The 17,695-nt window shown below is 45.8% G+C and overlaps 1 protein-coding gene across 1 annotated transcript in view; it reads left to right on the top strand.

Annotated features, from left to right (window-relative positions):
• Window positions 1-1,452: 1,452 nt before the first annotated feature.
• The window catches only part of GABRR1 (gamma-aminobutyric acid type A receptor subunit rho1), a 30,469-nt gene continuing 14,226 nt past the window's right edge, over window positions 1,453-17,695 (top strand). The window contains exons 1-3 of the mRNA XM_059399242.1: window positions 1,453-1,571; window positions 16,048-16,154; window positions 17,531-17,598. Coding sequence (XP_059255225.1) covers window positions 1,453-1,571; window positions 16,048-16,154; window positions 17,531-17,598 — 294 coding nt within the window. The remainder of the gene's footprint in view (window positions 1,572-16,047; window positions 16,155-17,530; window positions 17,599-17,695) is intronic.

Genomic DNA, 17,695 nt, shown 5'->3' with positions numbered 1-17,695 from the left:
GTGCTCCAAATAACCTCAATAAAATTTCCTGTACCAATTTGTTTGGTCTTACATAATTAATTCTCTTTCTTATGGGTGATGGGTTAGCAGTTTCATGAAACTGTCTGCTTTTCAGCTATAAAGAGCCTTGGAAATCCTGACTAAGTTCCACCGATATACTCTGAAAGTTATCCAAGCCATGTCAGCTGAGATTTGAAGGGTCAACGGTTTAAAGGACCTTGTGCTATGGTTGTCCACAAGGTCTTGGAGTGCCCTTTTTTATTGAAGACACAAACGCTGGCCCATTGCTTACATCAGTCTTTGAATAAGCATCAAAGAAAAAGAAAAATTATATACGGTGTTTAAAAAACTCAACCGAGTACATTTTGAAGCTCTTACTGGCTTTATTCAATGATTCACCAATCAGTCAGCATCTAATCCAGCAGATAGAAAGGAGCTCTGAGGAACTATATAAAATGAAAGATTTGTATAAGCAGAAAAGGGATGGGACAAGGAAGTTACACTAGATGAAAAAGTCGATCGTCACTACAAGGTTACTTTCCTTTAGGGGATGGTAAGGGTCTATCAGGCAGTTTACTAACTAATGCTAATTAGGTAGGTGACTTCTGATCGAATCATTTAAGATGACATTTCTGTGGGGGGGCAAAACTAAGTCTTGGTTTGGTGACATGGAGCTTAGCATAAGTAACTCCATTTGGGGCCCATTCTTTTATCAATAGATATCACAGACTTAATGGCTATTCCTAATTTATTTCTGCTATTTTTTTAATGTGAAAAGTCTGATCAAGTTCATAATACAAATAATACTGCTGACAAGGAATTTTGGTTCTTTTTGTGCAAAACAAAAACAAAAAATCCTCTTCCCCACCTAGCCCTCCCAACCTCAGCCCTATAGACAACCTGCCCAGGTAGGAAGCCCCAGGCTGTTGTGGATTCAGCAGAGGCAGGAATGGGGGCAGGGAGCTGTGCAAATCCAGCCCTCAGCTAAAGCAAATAATAATGGCTGGAAGCTTAAAATAGATCCAGGGAGGAGCTCATTAACTTGGCATATGAAGCAGTCAGTACCTCTAAGCATTTCTCATTTTGGAAATTGCTTTGGTCCATTTTCCTCCTATTCATTGGACCAGAAAATATAGATCTTTACTAACATATTCGCCACATCTGATGATGAACTAATTTAGACCAGCCGAAATAATTGTTCAACAGGAACACAGGACTTCAACCTCAGTTCAGAAAATCCCTGACATCTGACGTAGGAGGATTTATAGGTTTAGTGGAAATTGCTTTCTCCTGCTCTCCAGATTACATACTGTGGCTTGATTTTTTTTTTTTTTTTTGCATGAGTAAACATCCTTGGAATTAATGAACAGACCAATAATGTCTTAAAAGAGAAAAGAACATCATTTTCCTTTTTGCTGTTTTTTTGAGAGAACCATTTGCATTTGGAAACCCATGCTGGCTGTCCAGAATATGAAAGTTGGAGTCTTCATTTTGTGGTGGGGATGGGTTTGGGCCACTGAAAGCAAAGTGCATGGACGAAGAGAAGTACACGAGATGTCTAAGAAAGGCAGGTGAGTGGACTTCTGGGGATAGCGCTCGCGGTATTGCCCCGAGGCAATTCCAACATACGGTGTTTTATGTGGGTGCCCTTCCCCACCTTTTCCCTTTGTTCTCCTGCTCCCTCCCTTTTAGGAAGTTGGAATTATGTTGTTTTTAATGATGTTAGATTAGATAGAGTGCTGGCATTGCGAATCTCTTATGAATTGTCTTACGCAAAAGACTCCAGAAAAAAGAATATAGTCACCTCATTTTAAAAAGTTAAGGGCAATTATTTGATGTCTGCCTCCTAGGTTGGGACAAATCTGCAAATTCTCAAATAACCAATGGGGTCTTTGATTAGTGAGAATGATTTTCGTTCTAATTATTTCTGGTACATTTGTGGATCTGGATCTCTTTTGATGTCTTTTAAAAGAAAACAAGGCAGCTTTCTTCAAGCTGTATGGCTAGATGGGGTCAATTGATTGTCCCTTATTAATAAATGGGGAGGTGCAGGGATGGACCTGCCTGCAGACCAGTTGCTTGCTCGTTGTCAATGGTACGTGTAACCCCCAGCCATACCGGGGTCCGAGGAGGCAGTGGGGGCAGAGGTGGACGGCCCCTTTGGCACCTGGACTCACTCAGGTGGCTCTGATGACAGCCCCGGTCACTAACTGATGGCAGTGCACAGCCGCACGCCTGCTAGCCCCACATTCGTCAGTGAAATAGCACCGTTGGAGGAAACCTGATCCAGCTCTACCTCTTTACGGATGAAGAGAGAGAGGTAGTCCGGGCATTCTTGATTCTCAGTTCTTTATCAGCTTTAGGTCCAAATTCAGCTTCAGGTCTCGTTATCTCTGGACAGAAATATGAACAGAGGTCCGAAATATCAATTAGTGTGAATGGAAGTGTAGCTTTCTGCAGATCAGGGCTAGTGACAGGACTGGGAGTCTAACTCTTCAGTGCCCCCCTCCTGGGTTTTGAGAGCCCTTCACACATGGGCTCCCGGACAGCCAGCGATGGCGCACAGCACTCCAGGATGTTTTAACGACATCACATAACCAGGAGCTCAAATATCAGGGGACTGTGGGAAGTCCTGGACACGGAGGGGGACTGCTGAGTACAAGCCACATGCCCTGGTTCCCTCAGACTCTCAGGTTGCTTGGGCAAACGGGAATTTTTGGAGCGGTACAGCCACAGAGATTATCTGAATCAAATGTGCTCTGGAGGATTAAGAGCAACCGCAGCGACAAACCCTATTGGTTGTCACCAAGAACTTCTCAGCCTCTCTCCTAAACCGAGCTGGAGTGGCGACCTATTGGTGAACACCAATGATGAAGAGAAGTCCCAGAGAGTGAAATAGATTTTCTTAAAAAAAAAATTATTTGCACCTGGGTAGCATGGTCAGTTAAGCATCTGACTCTTGGCTTTGGCCCAGGTCATGATCTCAAGGTCCCAGGATCAGGTAGGGGGGATCTAGCCCCAGGTTGGGTTCCACACTTAGAGGAGTCTTAGAGAATCTCCCTCTCCTCTGTCACCCCCTCAAATAAATAAATCTTTAAAAAATTAAATTAAAAAAATTACTTATAAAACTTTCATTTTTTATGATGAAATTCATATATGACTATTATAATTTTAAATTTTTAAAAAATGGGATCAGTGTATTAAAAACACAAAATTCACCCATAATCCCCCAACCCAAAAATTTATGGGTGTTAACATTGTTAACATGGTTGTGTATTTTCTTTTACTCTTTTTGTCTAAGCACATATTGAGTATTAACTAGTTTGGGACTATTCTATACATATAGTTACATTTATAACCTCAAGTTACTTAATATGACTTTGCATGTTTACTTATTTACAGTAGCATAGAAGGATGGGAAGGGTGCTAGAAGGGACGCAGAGAAAGTTGCCCACAGCCTATGCCATAACCCAGGTGAGAGAGGGTGAAAGCCTCAAGTAGGGTATGGGTGGAAAGAACAGGACTAGGGGAGATGGATGTAAGAGCTTTAAGGAGCTAGATTGTCAGAATTCGATCAGGTGGAAGACTAGCAGGTATCCGGATTGTGTGACCTCATAGAAGGCAGTGTCAGGGAAAGCAAGGCAGGATGGGGAGCAGATGTAGGGGGAAAGAGGCGTTCGTTATGAACACGTGGACCTGAGGGTGTTTGCCCAAGATGTGAAGAGAGAGCTGTCCAGTTGGAGGCCTACAGGTCTGCAGCTCAGGAGGGAAATGGGCTTAGAGACGTAGATCTAACAGAAGTCATCGTAGATGGGGGTGGAAGAAGCGACCCAAAGAGAGCAAGTCGCATGAAAGAAGAACAGGACCAAGGACAGAACCTTCGGGAACAGCAACACTTAAGGAGAGGATGGCGGAAGAAGCCTTCCTCGGTGAGGGACGCTGGAAAAGAAGGACCAGAGAAATAGGTGTATGACTGGAATGGAGAGGTGTCAAAGATGTCAAGAGAGTTATTTATTCGACAGTTGCCAAATGCTTGTCTGAAGGCCGGCACCACACCGGCAATGGGCGCTTCCCCAATGCCTAAAGCAAATACAGATTTTGCCCTCAAGAGACTCACAGACTAGAGAGGCATTCCCTCGAAGCATCAAGGGTTTCCAGAGGGAGGGAGTGACACTAGGGTCAGATCACACAAAGACATAGCAGCTAAGAGCCCCTGAGGACCTCAGAGAAGAGTGACAGTGGGTTGAAGAGCCAGGAGAAGATGGGGTGGGTATAGGTAACTCGTACAAGAAACTCAGCAGTGAATGGAAAGGCTGTGACTGATGAGGGTGAGAGAGAAAGCCGGGCAGGAGTTCTCAGGCCAACAGAGACCTAGCGGGTGCACGTGCTGAAGGGGGAAGGTGGTAGAAAGGCAATGATGATGATGATACAGGAGATACTTGCTGTCAAATCCCTATCCTGACAAACACAAGCCACTGAATTGTGAACTGGGTCTCTGACTGCCCGAAGTATCTAGGAATTTGATTTTCTCCTAAGTTGTGTTTTCTCTTCATCTTGTCCCTCCCTTCTCCAGATGGTTTGCTTGAACTTTTGATTCTCTTCTTTGGGCTGCTGGGTCTTGCCCAGGTATGACCTGCCATTCAGCCTGAAGGTTTCCTGAGGTCTGTGGCGGCTCCCCGTGCTCATGACAGCCTTCCCTCTCATCTTTCTCCTTCTCATTTCTTTGGGTGCCTCAGTGCTTCCCAGACACATTACATTCTCTGAGGAGACTTTGTTGCCCCTACCTCCCACCTCTCAGTCTCAACTGGGCAACTTACTTCTGAGCTTCCATAGCAACCCCCCCCCCCAATCCATTCCATCTCAGAGGACTAATCTCTCCGCATTAGTGCTCACTCCTCATCTGCTGCAGCTTCTAGACTATGAGCTCCTTGAGGGCTGTACTAGTCTGCTCGAGCTGCCATGACAAATTACCACCACTTTATGGCTTAAGCAATAAACAGTGATTCTATCACAGGTCTGGAGGCTAGTCCATGGTCAACGTGCCAGCAAATTGTTTCTTTATTTTTTTTTTTTAAGATTTTTATTTATTTGGGGCGCCTGGGTGGCTCAGTGGTTTAAGCTGCTGCCTTCAGCTCAGGTCATGATCTCAGGGTGCTGGGATCGAGTCCCGCATCGGGCTCTCTGCTCAGCGGGGAGCCTGCTTCCCTCTATCGCTCTCTGTCTGCCTCTCCAACTACTTGTGATTTCTCTCTGTCAAATAAATAAATAAATAAAATCTTAAAAAAAAAAAGATTTTTATTTATTTGACAGACAGATCACAAGTAGGCAGAGAGGCAGGCAGAGAGAAAGAGAAGGAGGAGGCAGGCTCCCTGCTGAGCAGAGAGCCCGAAGTGAGGCTCGATCCTGGGACCCTGGGATCATGACCTGAGCCAAAGGCAGAGGCTTTAACCACTGAGCCACCCAGGCGCCCCGCAAATTCTGTTTCTGATGAAGGCTTTCTTCCTGGCTTATAGACAGCCCCCTTCTTACTGGGTCCTCAAATGACCCTTCCTAGGTGCTTGCCAAGAGGGGTGGAGAGGGTATCTCTAGTGTCTCTTCCTCTTCTTGTAAGGACACCAGCCCTATTGGATCAGAGCCCAATTCTTATGATCTTATTTATTTATTTATTTATTTATTTTAAAGATTCTATTTATTTATTTGTCAGAGAGAGAGCGAGAGTGAGAGAGTGAGTGAGCTACAAGCAGGGTGGAGGGCAGAGGGAGAAGCAGGCTCCCCACTGAGCAGGGAGTCTGATGCGGGGCTCAATCTCAGGACGCTGGGATCGTGACCCAAGCCCAAGGCAGACGCTCAACTAACTGAGCCACCCAGGTGTCCCCTTATGATCTCATTTAAACTTAATTAGCTCCTTACCAACCAATCACTCAAAACAGTCACACTGGGATTTAGGGCTTTAACATATGAACTGGGGGGTGGGTGGCACAGTCCAGTCCATAACAAGGGCTCAACCTGTACCTTTATCCTTGTCACCCCAAGTTCAAGGACCATATCTGTTACATGGTTGATACTCGAGAAATGTTAAGCATAAATAAATGAGTGAGTCCCAACTCATGCTATTCCTATACTTCATTCATCCAACAAATATGTACTCACTACATTTCCGGCACTGTGCCCAGGGCTTGGGAGGCAATGGCGATCACTTGAGATGTTGACAGTTTATGGGGGTGACACACATTAATGAAATAATTTTTACAGAATGTCAGAATTTCAAGGACCTTAGAAATCCCATCACTTAAGGATAAGAAGAGAAGGGCCCCAAAACATGTAACGCTTATTACAAGATTATGCAGCATCCCCTCAGAATTCCACACCTCTCATTTCTCCGCGTCCAGGGCCCTCCCCTCACCATCACAAAGGAGGGTAGGAGGTGAGGAAGATAAAGAAGTTCATTCAGTAACTTCATTTACCAAAATACGTTGTGGGCTCTCTCCTTGACAAACAAACTCTTTGTTTGCTTGCTTTTTTGGTTTTGGTTTTTAAAAAGCTGGTATATTTAATTAGTTGTGGGAACTCAAAAGACATTTACTGAGAGTCTAACATGTCCAAAGGCACATAGGTATATAGTGAATAGAATATGATCACTAAACACAGGTTGCTCATAAAGAAGGCAGCATTGGAATTAGGGACAGATTTTTATGAGTCAAAAAATAGTTAAAGAACTATAATAAATGGGAAAAATACAATCTGAGATTTCTGATAAAGAGAATAGGTGGGGAAAAAATTAGAGCTTTAAATTAAAAGAAAGTAATCCAGTGTCTTCTTCAAATGGGAACACATGTGGAATTTATGTTGGGACATATGTAGAAGATAAAAGAGATGATCTAGGTCAAGATTTTACCTGAGAAGTAAGGAAACAAACATGGTCTTCCTGTGCCCTTTTGACCCCATGGAGGGCGATAGCATCTTGGGTGTTTGTACTAAGGACCCACCAGGTTGGTGGGATCAGTCATGGTGGCAAGAAGAAAGCTTGATCAAATGAGCCCGAGATAGGACTTGGCGATAGCATCAGAAGCCACACTGAAGTTGGGCTGGTCCCACCCGCACCAGCCTGATATCCTTTGGTTCCAGGCAGCTCAGGTCTCCCATAGGTGTGCTGACCTCCAGCGTCAAGGAGTGCTCACACCCTGTGTTAGGGTTCTCCAGAGAAACAGAACCACCAGGCTGCTTGTAATATGTATCTATCTGTATATACAGTGTTGCATAGATACATTGCGTGACACAGATGTGGTGTAATATACATGTATGGAGAGAGAGGAGGGAGTAAGATTAACTGTACAGCAACAGGAGTTGAGGCTGCAGCTCAAGTCTGAAGGCGATCTGGTGGCAGAATTCCCTCTTCCTCAGAGGATCTCAGCCTTTTCTCTTATGATTGGATTGATTGATCAATCAATTGATCTCTTTTCTCTCTGATTGGATGAGACCCACCCAATGAAAATCAATCTGCTTTGCTTAAAATCCACTGATGTAAATGTTAATCACATCTTTTAAAATACCTCACTTCAGGGCACATGGGTGACTCAGTCTGTTAAGCATCTGACTCTTGATTTTGTCTGAGGTCATGATCTCAGGGTCATGGGATCCAGCTCACATCAGGTTCCACACTGGACAGGGATCCTGCTTAAGCTTCTCTCTCCCTCTCCTGTTGTCCCTCCCCCACTGCATGCATGCGCGCGCTCTCTCTCTCTCTGTCTCTCAATAAAAACTAAAGCAAATAAACAAAACATAACAAAAACCCTCAGTGCAACATCTTGTTTAAACAGACTGGTGTTTAACCAGAAACTACGTACCATGGCCAAGCAAAGGTGACACATAAAATTACCCATTATATACCCATTACATACAAACCAAACCCAGCATTCTGGTTTGAAAAGCAGATTATTGGTTACTTCTTCAAAAATCCAGCTTAGTAAGAAATCAAAAGAAATGAAGTATTTACACCCAAAAGAAAATATAAAATACTTATTCGCTATGTGGAAAAATGCACAACCTCTGTAGCAATTCAAGAAATATAAATATAATATAAATAACATTAGGGTAACATCCTTATTGGGTAAATAAAGATTAAATGCACACATGCACACACACTCACTCACACACAGCCTGTGCTGGTGGGTCTGGAAGAAACCAAAACCATATCTGTGGGGCTCTGCCAATGGACAGACCCTTCCCACACTGCCATCCACCCACGAGGCTAGAGCTGTAGGTTACCTCTAGTACCATAGAGGGGATGCCTTCTGGAAAAGGCTTAAAAGGTCTCCAAGCTCCCCCACGGCCCAACCCCTATTTCACAGCAGAGTTATCAGAAACAGACAGAAAGCAGGAACGTGTTGGGATGCCAGTGGCTCAGATGGTTAAGCCTCTGCCTTCAGCTCAGGTCGTGATCCCAGGGTCCTGGGATTGAGCCCACATCAGGCTCATCGGGAAGCCTGTTTTGCCCTCTCCCTCTGCCTGCCACTCCTCTTGTTTATGCGCGCGCGCTCTCTCTGTCAAATAAATATACAAAATTAAAAAAAAAAAACGTTTAGAAAAAATAAAAGAAATGTATTGTATTCTCTCATCAGCTAGGAAACTTGGGGCCTGAGGCAGAGCGCCTTCCTCTTCACTGACGGGTGTCCTTCCTGCTGTATCAGGTCATTGTCTCAAATATACAAAATGTCCTCAGTATACAAAATATACGAAATAAAAAATATAAACATATTTTTAAAATATTAAAAAGTATACAAAATATCATAGTGGCCTGACTCAGGATGACACTGGAGAGTAGCCCCGTGTTCAGTCTTACGTGGGCCGCAGAGCAAACTCAGCTGGTCTGGCCCCCGCCTTCCTCTCCGACCTCCCTTCCATCGCCACACTGGCCGGCTTGCTGCTCCTGCCACAACTGAGCAGCACCCCGCCCCCCGCCCCCAGCCTCTGTCCCTGCCCGGCCTCTGCCAGGAGCACTCTTAGGTAACCTCAGCATGTGGTTCCCTCACGTTCTTCAGGCCTCTGTCTGATTGCCACTTTCAGGGATGTGTTCCCTGGCCACCCATATAAAACAGCCAGATAACACCCCACCACCAAGCCCTTACTCGGCTTGCCATCCTAGCCCTCAATGTATGTTCCCATAAGGCAATAAGGGGCCCAGGATGTGTGTCTTTGAGGATTTCCGTGGATGTTCTGGCTTGGGCAGGAACAGTGATAGGCAACCCCAAGAATGTATCACCAAAGCTCCTAAACTCAATGGGGTGATGGTGGATCCAAACGGCATGGGGCCCTGGCTTTTGGACCTAGAGCTACCACATACCCCATGACTGGGGATAAGTCACTGCACATTCTCAAGTCTGTTTCATCTGTAAAGGGGAGTCAGTTAGGTCTGTCACCTTAGGGTTATTATAAGGACTGTGTGAGCCAAAGTATGGGAAAGGGCTTGACTGCCATAAAGCTCAGTGAACCTCTAAGGGCCCGGGGCCTCACCTCTGCCATCTTGTGATGGGCGCAGATAGGAAGCTCCCGCACAGACCCTCATCCCACTAGACAGTCCTTAAGGCTCGTCTCTGCCTGGAGGACAGTTACACCATGCACAGCATCTGGGGACACTCTGCGGATCTGCCAATTAGAGAGTAAACAGCACCACCACCACCACCATCCCTGCCCAAGGAAAGGAGATAGTGTAGGATGTCTCACTCTGTCTGAGCCCTAACTGGTTTCATGCCATCGACAGGATGGGACACAAGTTGTCTTTGTAATCAAAGTTCTAGGATGTGGCCAGGAATCATCTTGGAGTTTAATTCAGCAGCTTTCATGATACTTTTTTTTCTTCTTTGTCAATCTCTTGTCCCCAGTTCTCTGAACTCTCTCTTATTTTCCAGATTTTTCTCTACTGCAGAATCCTTAAATTTCCTGAGCTGTGATTCATCTGGATCTGTAGGCTTGAGTTCCACTTAAACAAAAATTAGAACAGTGGTTCTTAACATTGACCGAGGAGGCTTGACAGCTCTTGATGGCTGGGTCTCCCACTCCCGGTATGGGGTGTGGCCTGGGAGGTTTTAAGTTTCTTGGGTGACCCCAAAGTGTAGTAGGGCTGAGAAACCCTGAGTTAGGTGATCTCATGCCAGCATTTTCACTATTCTGGGCAGTAGCTCGTTCTTTTCACTGCTCCCTTCCCAATGCAAAGGCCAGTCTCTTTGATGGAGACTTAATTCTGTTAGCAGAGGCTCAGCCTTACCTTAATCATTGGCTAACATTGCCCGCTCTCTTCCAAACAGAGTATTTCCCTCTGCACACTCCCCTGACTCAGGATACACTTTTAAGGAAAGCTGCTTGTCTTGAGCACCTTTCTTGTGCCCCTCATTTAAACCTTGACCTCCTTCGCACATTTCTCACAGAACCATTTGATTCTTCAGAATGTCCCCTTGGGTTTATGCTTCTCCCTCCGTATTTTCTATGTATTTTTGTGAAATCTGAGTTCTGCACACAGCGAGGAGCTGGGGCTATAGAGGTACACGAGGTAGAGTCCCTCCCTGGTAGAGTTCATGGTGAAGTGCAAGAAGTGGTCAAAAGCTTCCTCCCCTCACACACACACACACACACACACACACACACACAGAGGAGCTGGTGCATATTCTAATAAAGGCAGAGGGGAAGTATTGACTTTGGTGGGAAGGGGGGGAAACCTGGGAATTCTTCCAGGAGGAGGAGGCATTTGATCTGGGCATGCAAGGCATTGTCTGGGTAAGAAGACGTATGAAGAATGGTGGCAAAGACTTTCCAGACAGATGGGACGGCAGGAACAAAAAGCATAGAGGGGTAATGGGCAACTGCACGACGTGGGGGACAGAGTGGGAGCTGAGGCTGGAAAGAAGTTTTTATGTAGATGTGATGATTACCAATGCCATGAAAAAAAGGTTGTTTTCATTAGCTGGTTGAAAAAATCCCTTCCTCATCCAAATTAAGTTCTCTGTCTTCTCAGAGATGACATAATCAGCAGAGTGAAGTGTAACTTATCAGGCGTTCTGCTATCAGCGAAGTGAGGGAGACTGCCGCAGACCCCTTGGCTCACCTCAGGTTCCCATCCCTGTTCTATCCAACCTCTGAGAGAGTTCTGAGAGGGGTCTTGCGAAAACATTATCCACATACAAGTTGACCAGGAACTATAACAAGGAAACATCAAGATGTACTGTAGGTCAGAACTTTTCATTCTGTCCAAGAGGATAAGATGGACATGGGTGGTTCAAAAAATGTACACCCTCTGTTCAGCCCAAAAAACTGTCTCAAATGTCAACCTATATCATCATAACTTGGGCATGTCTATATTTTCTTCATAACTTCCCAGAGACTCATTCAATAAATAAGTGAGCATCAGTTTTGTGTAAGGTCCATGTTAACTCCTATGAGAGGGGGAAAGATAAGCTTGGACCTTCTATATCTAACCCAAATTCTGGGCAATGGAAACCAAATCTTTCAATGAGGCACCGTGGCCAACCTTGCTTCCAACACTTGGAGCCGGACCCTCTGGATTTGACTCCCGAATCCATCATGTTTACAAGTTATTCGGATCCCCTTTGTCTTAGTTTCCTCATGTATAAAATGGGGATAATAATATTTTCTTTATTTTTAAGATTTTATTTATTTATTTGACAGACAGAGATCACAAGTAGGCAGAGAGGCAGGCGGGGGGGGGGGGAGCAGGCTCCCCACTGAGCAGAGAGCCTGATGCAGGGCTCAATCCGAGGACCCCGGGATCATGACCTGAGCTGAAGGCAGAGGCTTTAACCCACTGAGCCAGCCAGGCACCCCTGAAATGGGGATAATAATAAAGCCTACTGTGTAATCTAAGTTAGCACAATACCTGTGCTATTCAAGCAGTGTCCTATTCAAGCAGTGTTTCTTATTCCTATTACCAGCTGTGTGCCATACTTCATTTCAAGACTAACAATCAGGGGCCCCTGGCTGGCTCAGTCAGTAGAGCATGTAACCCTTTATCTGGGGGTTGTGAGTTCGAGCCCCACACTGAGTGCAGAGCCTACTTAAAAAAAATTAATTATCATACGCCTGGTTGGTAAAAAGATGCCAATGCCATGTAAAATATTTCATGATATATCATAACTTGAGTTTAAAAGCAGGTTACAGTGTCTTCTCTTTCTCTTGTTCTCTCTCTTTCAGAGGACAAGGGTATATGCAGGTGGCAAAGATGGTTTCTGAGTCGTTTTTATTTTCTCCTTTATATTTAAATCTACTTTATAAATTTAACATGGGTGTATAAGTTTTATAAAAAAGGTTATTTAAAAATATTAAACAACATCAGTGAGAAAGACTTTAAGGATCTTATGAGTCTTTTCTAGGCTACAGTCTAAGCGTCACGATGGGAGAGGCAGTGGCGTCTCAGAGCCCGTGTCTGTTGCAGGCTGGCCGGAAGCCAAAGAAAGAACTGGGTCAAGATCAATTTCTATCCCAAGCCCTTCTTTCGACTTCCCCTGCTTCCCTTTTCAGATGCCCATCAAGGGGGCTAATTCTTTCCTTCATTCCACCAACATGTGTTGCGAGCCCACAGGGGCCCAGCAGTGTATGAGGTGCTAAAGATAAACAAGACTCTGCCCTTTGTGGCCTGTGATCTCATCCTGCCCCTGCTGACCATCAGCTGTGATGGCCTGTAGCCCAGACAGCGCTCCCTGCACTCTTAGCCCTTCCCCACTCTTGGACCCATTCCTGGGACCTGCTCCTGCCCAGCTCCTGCCTCTGCGACTCTTTGCTACAGATGACGTCATCCTTATGCATCAGTCCTGATGTGAGTGCCTCAGTCGAGTCCTGGCAGAAAACAGCATTGTACTCAAAAGGGCTTAATGGATAGTTGAATAAAGGGACTACTCGTTGAGCTGTGGGCAAGGTTCAGGGAATGCCTGATGCCAATGTCCTTAAGGACAAGGACCAGTGGGAAGCCATGACTACCCTCGGTCCCAGAGGGGAAACAGTGTTATTGGAGCCTATTGAAGATACTGTGATTATCTGTAATCACAGAGCGACACGTTGCTATTCCCAGAGATTGAAGCAGGAAGAGAATGAGGAATAAATGTCCTGCTCTGTCATCTCCTGCCAGTGCCCATTTGGCTGAATTCACAAGCCAGAGAGCAAGGATGCCCAAACAGTGCACTTCGCCTGGCAATGTGTTACTCTCTGTAGTAACAGGTTTGTGGCAGACCCAAGTTAAGAATGGCATCAGTTTCAAGTCAGGGTGAACTAATAGGGCAGATATTTTAAGGCAGACCTCCTCAGACCAGTGGTTCTAAGTAATTAATTCTCCAAATCCCTGCTCCTGTGGGTACTGGGGAAATGCTCATCAAAAGGCTAAATTAATGCACTGAAGCTTCATAGTTTTGTTATGTTCTTTCACATTTTATTCTGACTATATTGGAAGGAGATCTGAAGAGTGAGGGGTGCTTTGTTGATCTGAGTATCTAGACTGCCTCCAGCACATCTCTGTGTTAATTTTCATCGTAGACAGAAACAACGACCAGAAGTACACAAAGATGTCAACAAGTAAGACAGGCATGACGGTAAATGCATGCACACAATTCTAAAGATGTCTCTTCCCCACACCTGAGCTGTGGTGACTTTCAGCAGCGACCCCCACCCCTGGCCAAGGAGCAGGAGGCAGAAGGTGGGGGACCAGAGGAGGGGAAACTGGAAAGGAAAAGATGGCGGGGCTCCCAGTCCCGCTGGGGGAAAGAGGTTGTGAGAGGTGACAGGAACAGTTTTCCTCCTCTTCAAGTCCCCCGCGTCTTCCTCTCCTACATCCACAAGCAGCATAGCTTGGCCCTGGCTCACTAGTTCAGATTCTTTCCCTGGACTGCTTCCTTTGCAGTAATTTCCTTACCTCAAAAGGAAACTTCCTTGTCGGTTCAGTAATGACAGTGGCTCCGTCCATTGGGGTATCCTTTAGAGTCTGAAGAGTACTTCTGTGCACATGATCTCATTTACTCCTCACACTCCTTGTCAGGTCACAGGACTTTACCTTCTATTGGTTGAGGAAACCGAGTCTCAGGGAACAAGCTGCCTAAAGGCACAGAGTAGGCAGTGTCAGGGTTTCTCTGTCTCTCAGACAGGTTCCCCTCACCCCCACTCCCACCCCCACCAAAATGATGAAAGGTTTCTTCAAGAAAGAAGATAGCAAGGACATAAAGGTGGACTGAGGTAGTTATAAGGGAGGAAACTGTGTATACCGAGGACAAAAGGAACCAGAGCGGTGACTCTCAAAGTGTTGTCTCCAGACCAGTGGCATCGGTGGCATCTGGGAAAGTCTTACAGGTGCAGATTCTTGAGCCACAGCCCAGACCCACTGAATCAGAAACATCAGAGGAAAAGGGAAGCTCAGGAACCTAGGTTTGAACAAGGAAGCTATTGAATCCAGGGCAAAGGAGGTGTGTGTGGTGGTAGCCTGAAGAGAACGCTGGTGTTAGCATAAGGGGGAGCTGGGAAGGTAGTCAGTGATTTCTGTGGATTCTAGAGCTGGTGCAGGTGGGTGAATGAAGACCGTCCAAGGCCACTGCAGCTTCGTTTGTAATAGCAGAAGACTAGAAACAACCCAAATTTCCACCCGTAGAGAATGGTCACATGAGTTACGGTGTATCCATGTAGGGAACATGACACGGTATAAAACAGAATAAGAGGCTTGGGATATTTACATATGGGAAAAAAGCTGAAGTATATTTAAATAAAAGAAGAAAAAGTAGGAGCATTTATATAATACATTAAATTTGGATTTTAAGGGCGCCTGGGTGGCTCAGGGGGTTAAGCCGCTGCCTTCGGCTCAGGTCATGATCCCGGGGTCCTGGGATCGAGTCCTGCATCGGGCTCTCTGCTCAGCGGGGAGCCTGCTTCCTCCTCTGTCTCTCTCTCTGCCTACCTCTCTGCCTACTTGTGATCTCTCTCTGTCAAATAAATAAATAAAATCTTTTAAAAAATTTGGATTTTAAAAAGGGGAGAACTAAGAACATATATTTGTAGTTGTATTTCCAAGAAAGTCTGGACAGAGACAAGAAGTCGTTCAGAGAGGTACCTGTGGATGGGGAATGGGGTAGTTGAAAACAAAGACAGGATGTCAATTTTCCACTCCATTTCCTTTCCTAAAATTGTCCGCCCCTGTAAATAGATTACCTCTTCAGGAAAAAATAAAAAATAAATAAAAACGGCCATTGGTGCAATGCGGCAGCAGAAGAACAAGAAGCTATTTCCCATGGAACAAGGATGATGGGTATCCAAGGGCAAGTCCAAACTCTTTCTTCAGAATGGGCCAACAGAGGTCAAGGGTGCCAAGCTCTGCCCACACCCATTGTCTCTGCCCTCCAGCTCAAACTCTCCCAGAATGGCTGAAGTGCTTTGGGGGAGTTTAGACTTCTTAGTAAGGACAGTAAGTCCTTACTTAGTAAGGACTTAGTAAGGACAGGACCAGCATTTCTCAGCCTTAGCTACACATTAAAATCATCTGGGAAGCTTTTGGCTCAATGGGTTAAGTGTCTGCCTTAGACTTAGGTCGTGATCCCAGGACCCTGAGATTGAGTCCCACATTGGGCTCCCTGCTTATCAGGGAGCCTACTTCTCCCTCTCCCCCGACCACCCACTCATGCTCTCTCTCATGTGCTCTCTCTCTCTCAAATAAATAAATAAAAATCTTAAAATAAATAAATAAATAATAAAATAATCTGGGAAGCCTTTTATAAATGCCAACTGCCAGGCCCTATTCCCAGAACAGCCATATCCAAATCTCTGAGGTGGGCTCTGGGCATTGACACTTTTTAAAGCCCCTCAGTTATGATTCTAAACCCGGTCTTGGACCTGCCGGGTGAGCTCATTAATCCAGAAAGCTGGAGAGAGGAGGCAAGGCTATCCAATAGCTTATAAAAGGAGAAATAACACAACCCACCAAACCTGTCACAATCGAATCTGGCTGAAAAAAAATTTTTTTTTATCTGTCTTGATTGGAATCTGTGATGAACCTGTTTCTCCCCGCCTTGGCAGCACCATTCTGAAGCGAAGCCCTGATATCACCAAATCGCCACTGACCAAGTCAGAGCAGCTTCTGAGGATAGACGACCATGATTTCAGCATGAGGCCCGGCTTTGGAGGTATGAGACAAACACTTGTGGTGGGGTCTGCCCGACTGTCCACGGGTAGAGGCCAAACCAAGGGACCACACATGCTTTGTTCTCCCCCAATCAGGTGCCTCCATTATGCTTGGGGGCCAAGATGGAGCCCACAGGTCTTCTGGGTATCGTCCCTGCCCAGCCCTGCCCATTTCCAGGCAAGCTAGCTGAGCTCTCCTCAGGCTGCTGCTCCTGACAAGGAAGGCTGGGGATCGGTGAGGTCAGCAGCTGGCTGTGGGAAGGGCCAGGGGAAGACTGGGCCACCGCAGCCCAAAGCTGCCTCCTGAAAATGCTCTGAAATAACAACCTTGGACAAAATTTGCGCTCATCTGGGAGCTGGCAGACGGAACTCGGGTGTCAATCCGAGGGCAGACTGCGGTCTGCTGGGTTTAATTAAATGAAAATAGCTTGAGAAAATAATGATCTAGTGCAGAGGGCTGTCTGCTTAGCCTGCAGCTGGCAGATTTCAGCCCCTTCTGTGTCAAATAGGGTTTTCATCCATATGGGTTTCTTCCTGGAATAAAATATTTGTTTCAGAAATCGTCCTCATGTTTTTATTTCTCCCAGCCGCATTCACCCAAAGAATAAACAGGTTCTAGAAGGGAGTCACTATCAAATCTGTAACCTGTTGCTGTTGGATCCAAACCTGCCTCCATCTAGGATAATCCAAGTGTGGCCCATGCTTGCCCACATCCAGCGGGGGAAGGGGCAGCAATCTATTCCCTTGATAATGCTTTCCTTCTTTTGATGAATATTATGTTTTCGTGGCCTAGAAATGGAAAAAAAAAAAAAAAAGATTCTAATGTTTCCAGGCCACCCTGATGCCTCACATTTCCCTTGCAAGCGACTCTGTCATGCGGTGAAGATACAAATCTGTAGGCTTGGCGAATGGCCTGCCTGTGGCTTTGGTTCTGGGTGCCTCAGGGCCAGACAGAGGCATTGACTTCCATGACAGAATCAGGAGGCAGATATAAAGAACAGTGCGGACGACCCCGTGCTAGGAGTCACTCCTCAGATCAGACCCAGCTTTGAGCTAGGTCATCCCCTGTAGCTTTCCATGAGCACGTGTAACCAGAGAAGAAAGTTTCATAGAAACCTTCTCCTTAGAATCACCTGAATGATTCAGACAAAAAACTTAAAAACAAACAAACAAAAGCTCTTTGTTGGAATATTCCAGGGAACCAGCCCCAGGATTCAAACCTCTGATTTCTGGTTTCACTTCAGCTTGACATGTGGGGACGCCAAACCCTCAAATCCGGCAGGAAGCGGAGGAAACGGGTTCCAGGGGGGATGCTCTTCCTGCCTGTAGTAAAAATGCAAGCAAAAGGGATCAATGTCTTGCCATGCCCCATTTGCAGGTCCGGCCATTCCTGTGGGTGTGGATGTGCAGGTGGAGAGCCTGGACAGCATCTCAGAAGTCGACATGGTAAGCGCCTCTGTGGCCGGGGCTGTGAGCACGTGGAGTCACACGGGGCCTGTGCTGGGCCGGGAGGTCGACACGCCTGAATTCACAGGGTCTCACA

This window comes from Mustela nigripes, chromosome 5 (assembly GCF_022355385.1).
Source record: "Mustela nigripes isolate SB6536 chromosome 5, MUSNIG.SB6536, whole genome shotgun sequence".
Classification (NCBI taxonomy): Eukaryota; Metazoa; Chordata; class Mammalia; order Carnivora; family Mustelidae; genus Mustela; species Mustela nigripes.
Note: the sequence above shows the minus strand (reverse complement) of the source record. Positions and strands in the feature narration are given on the sequence as shown.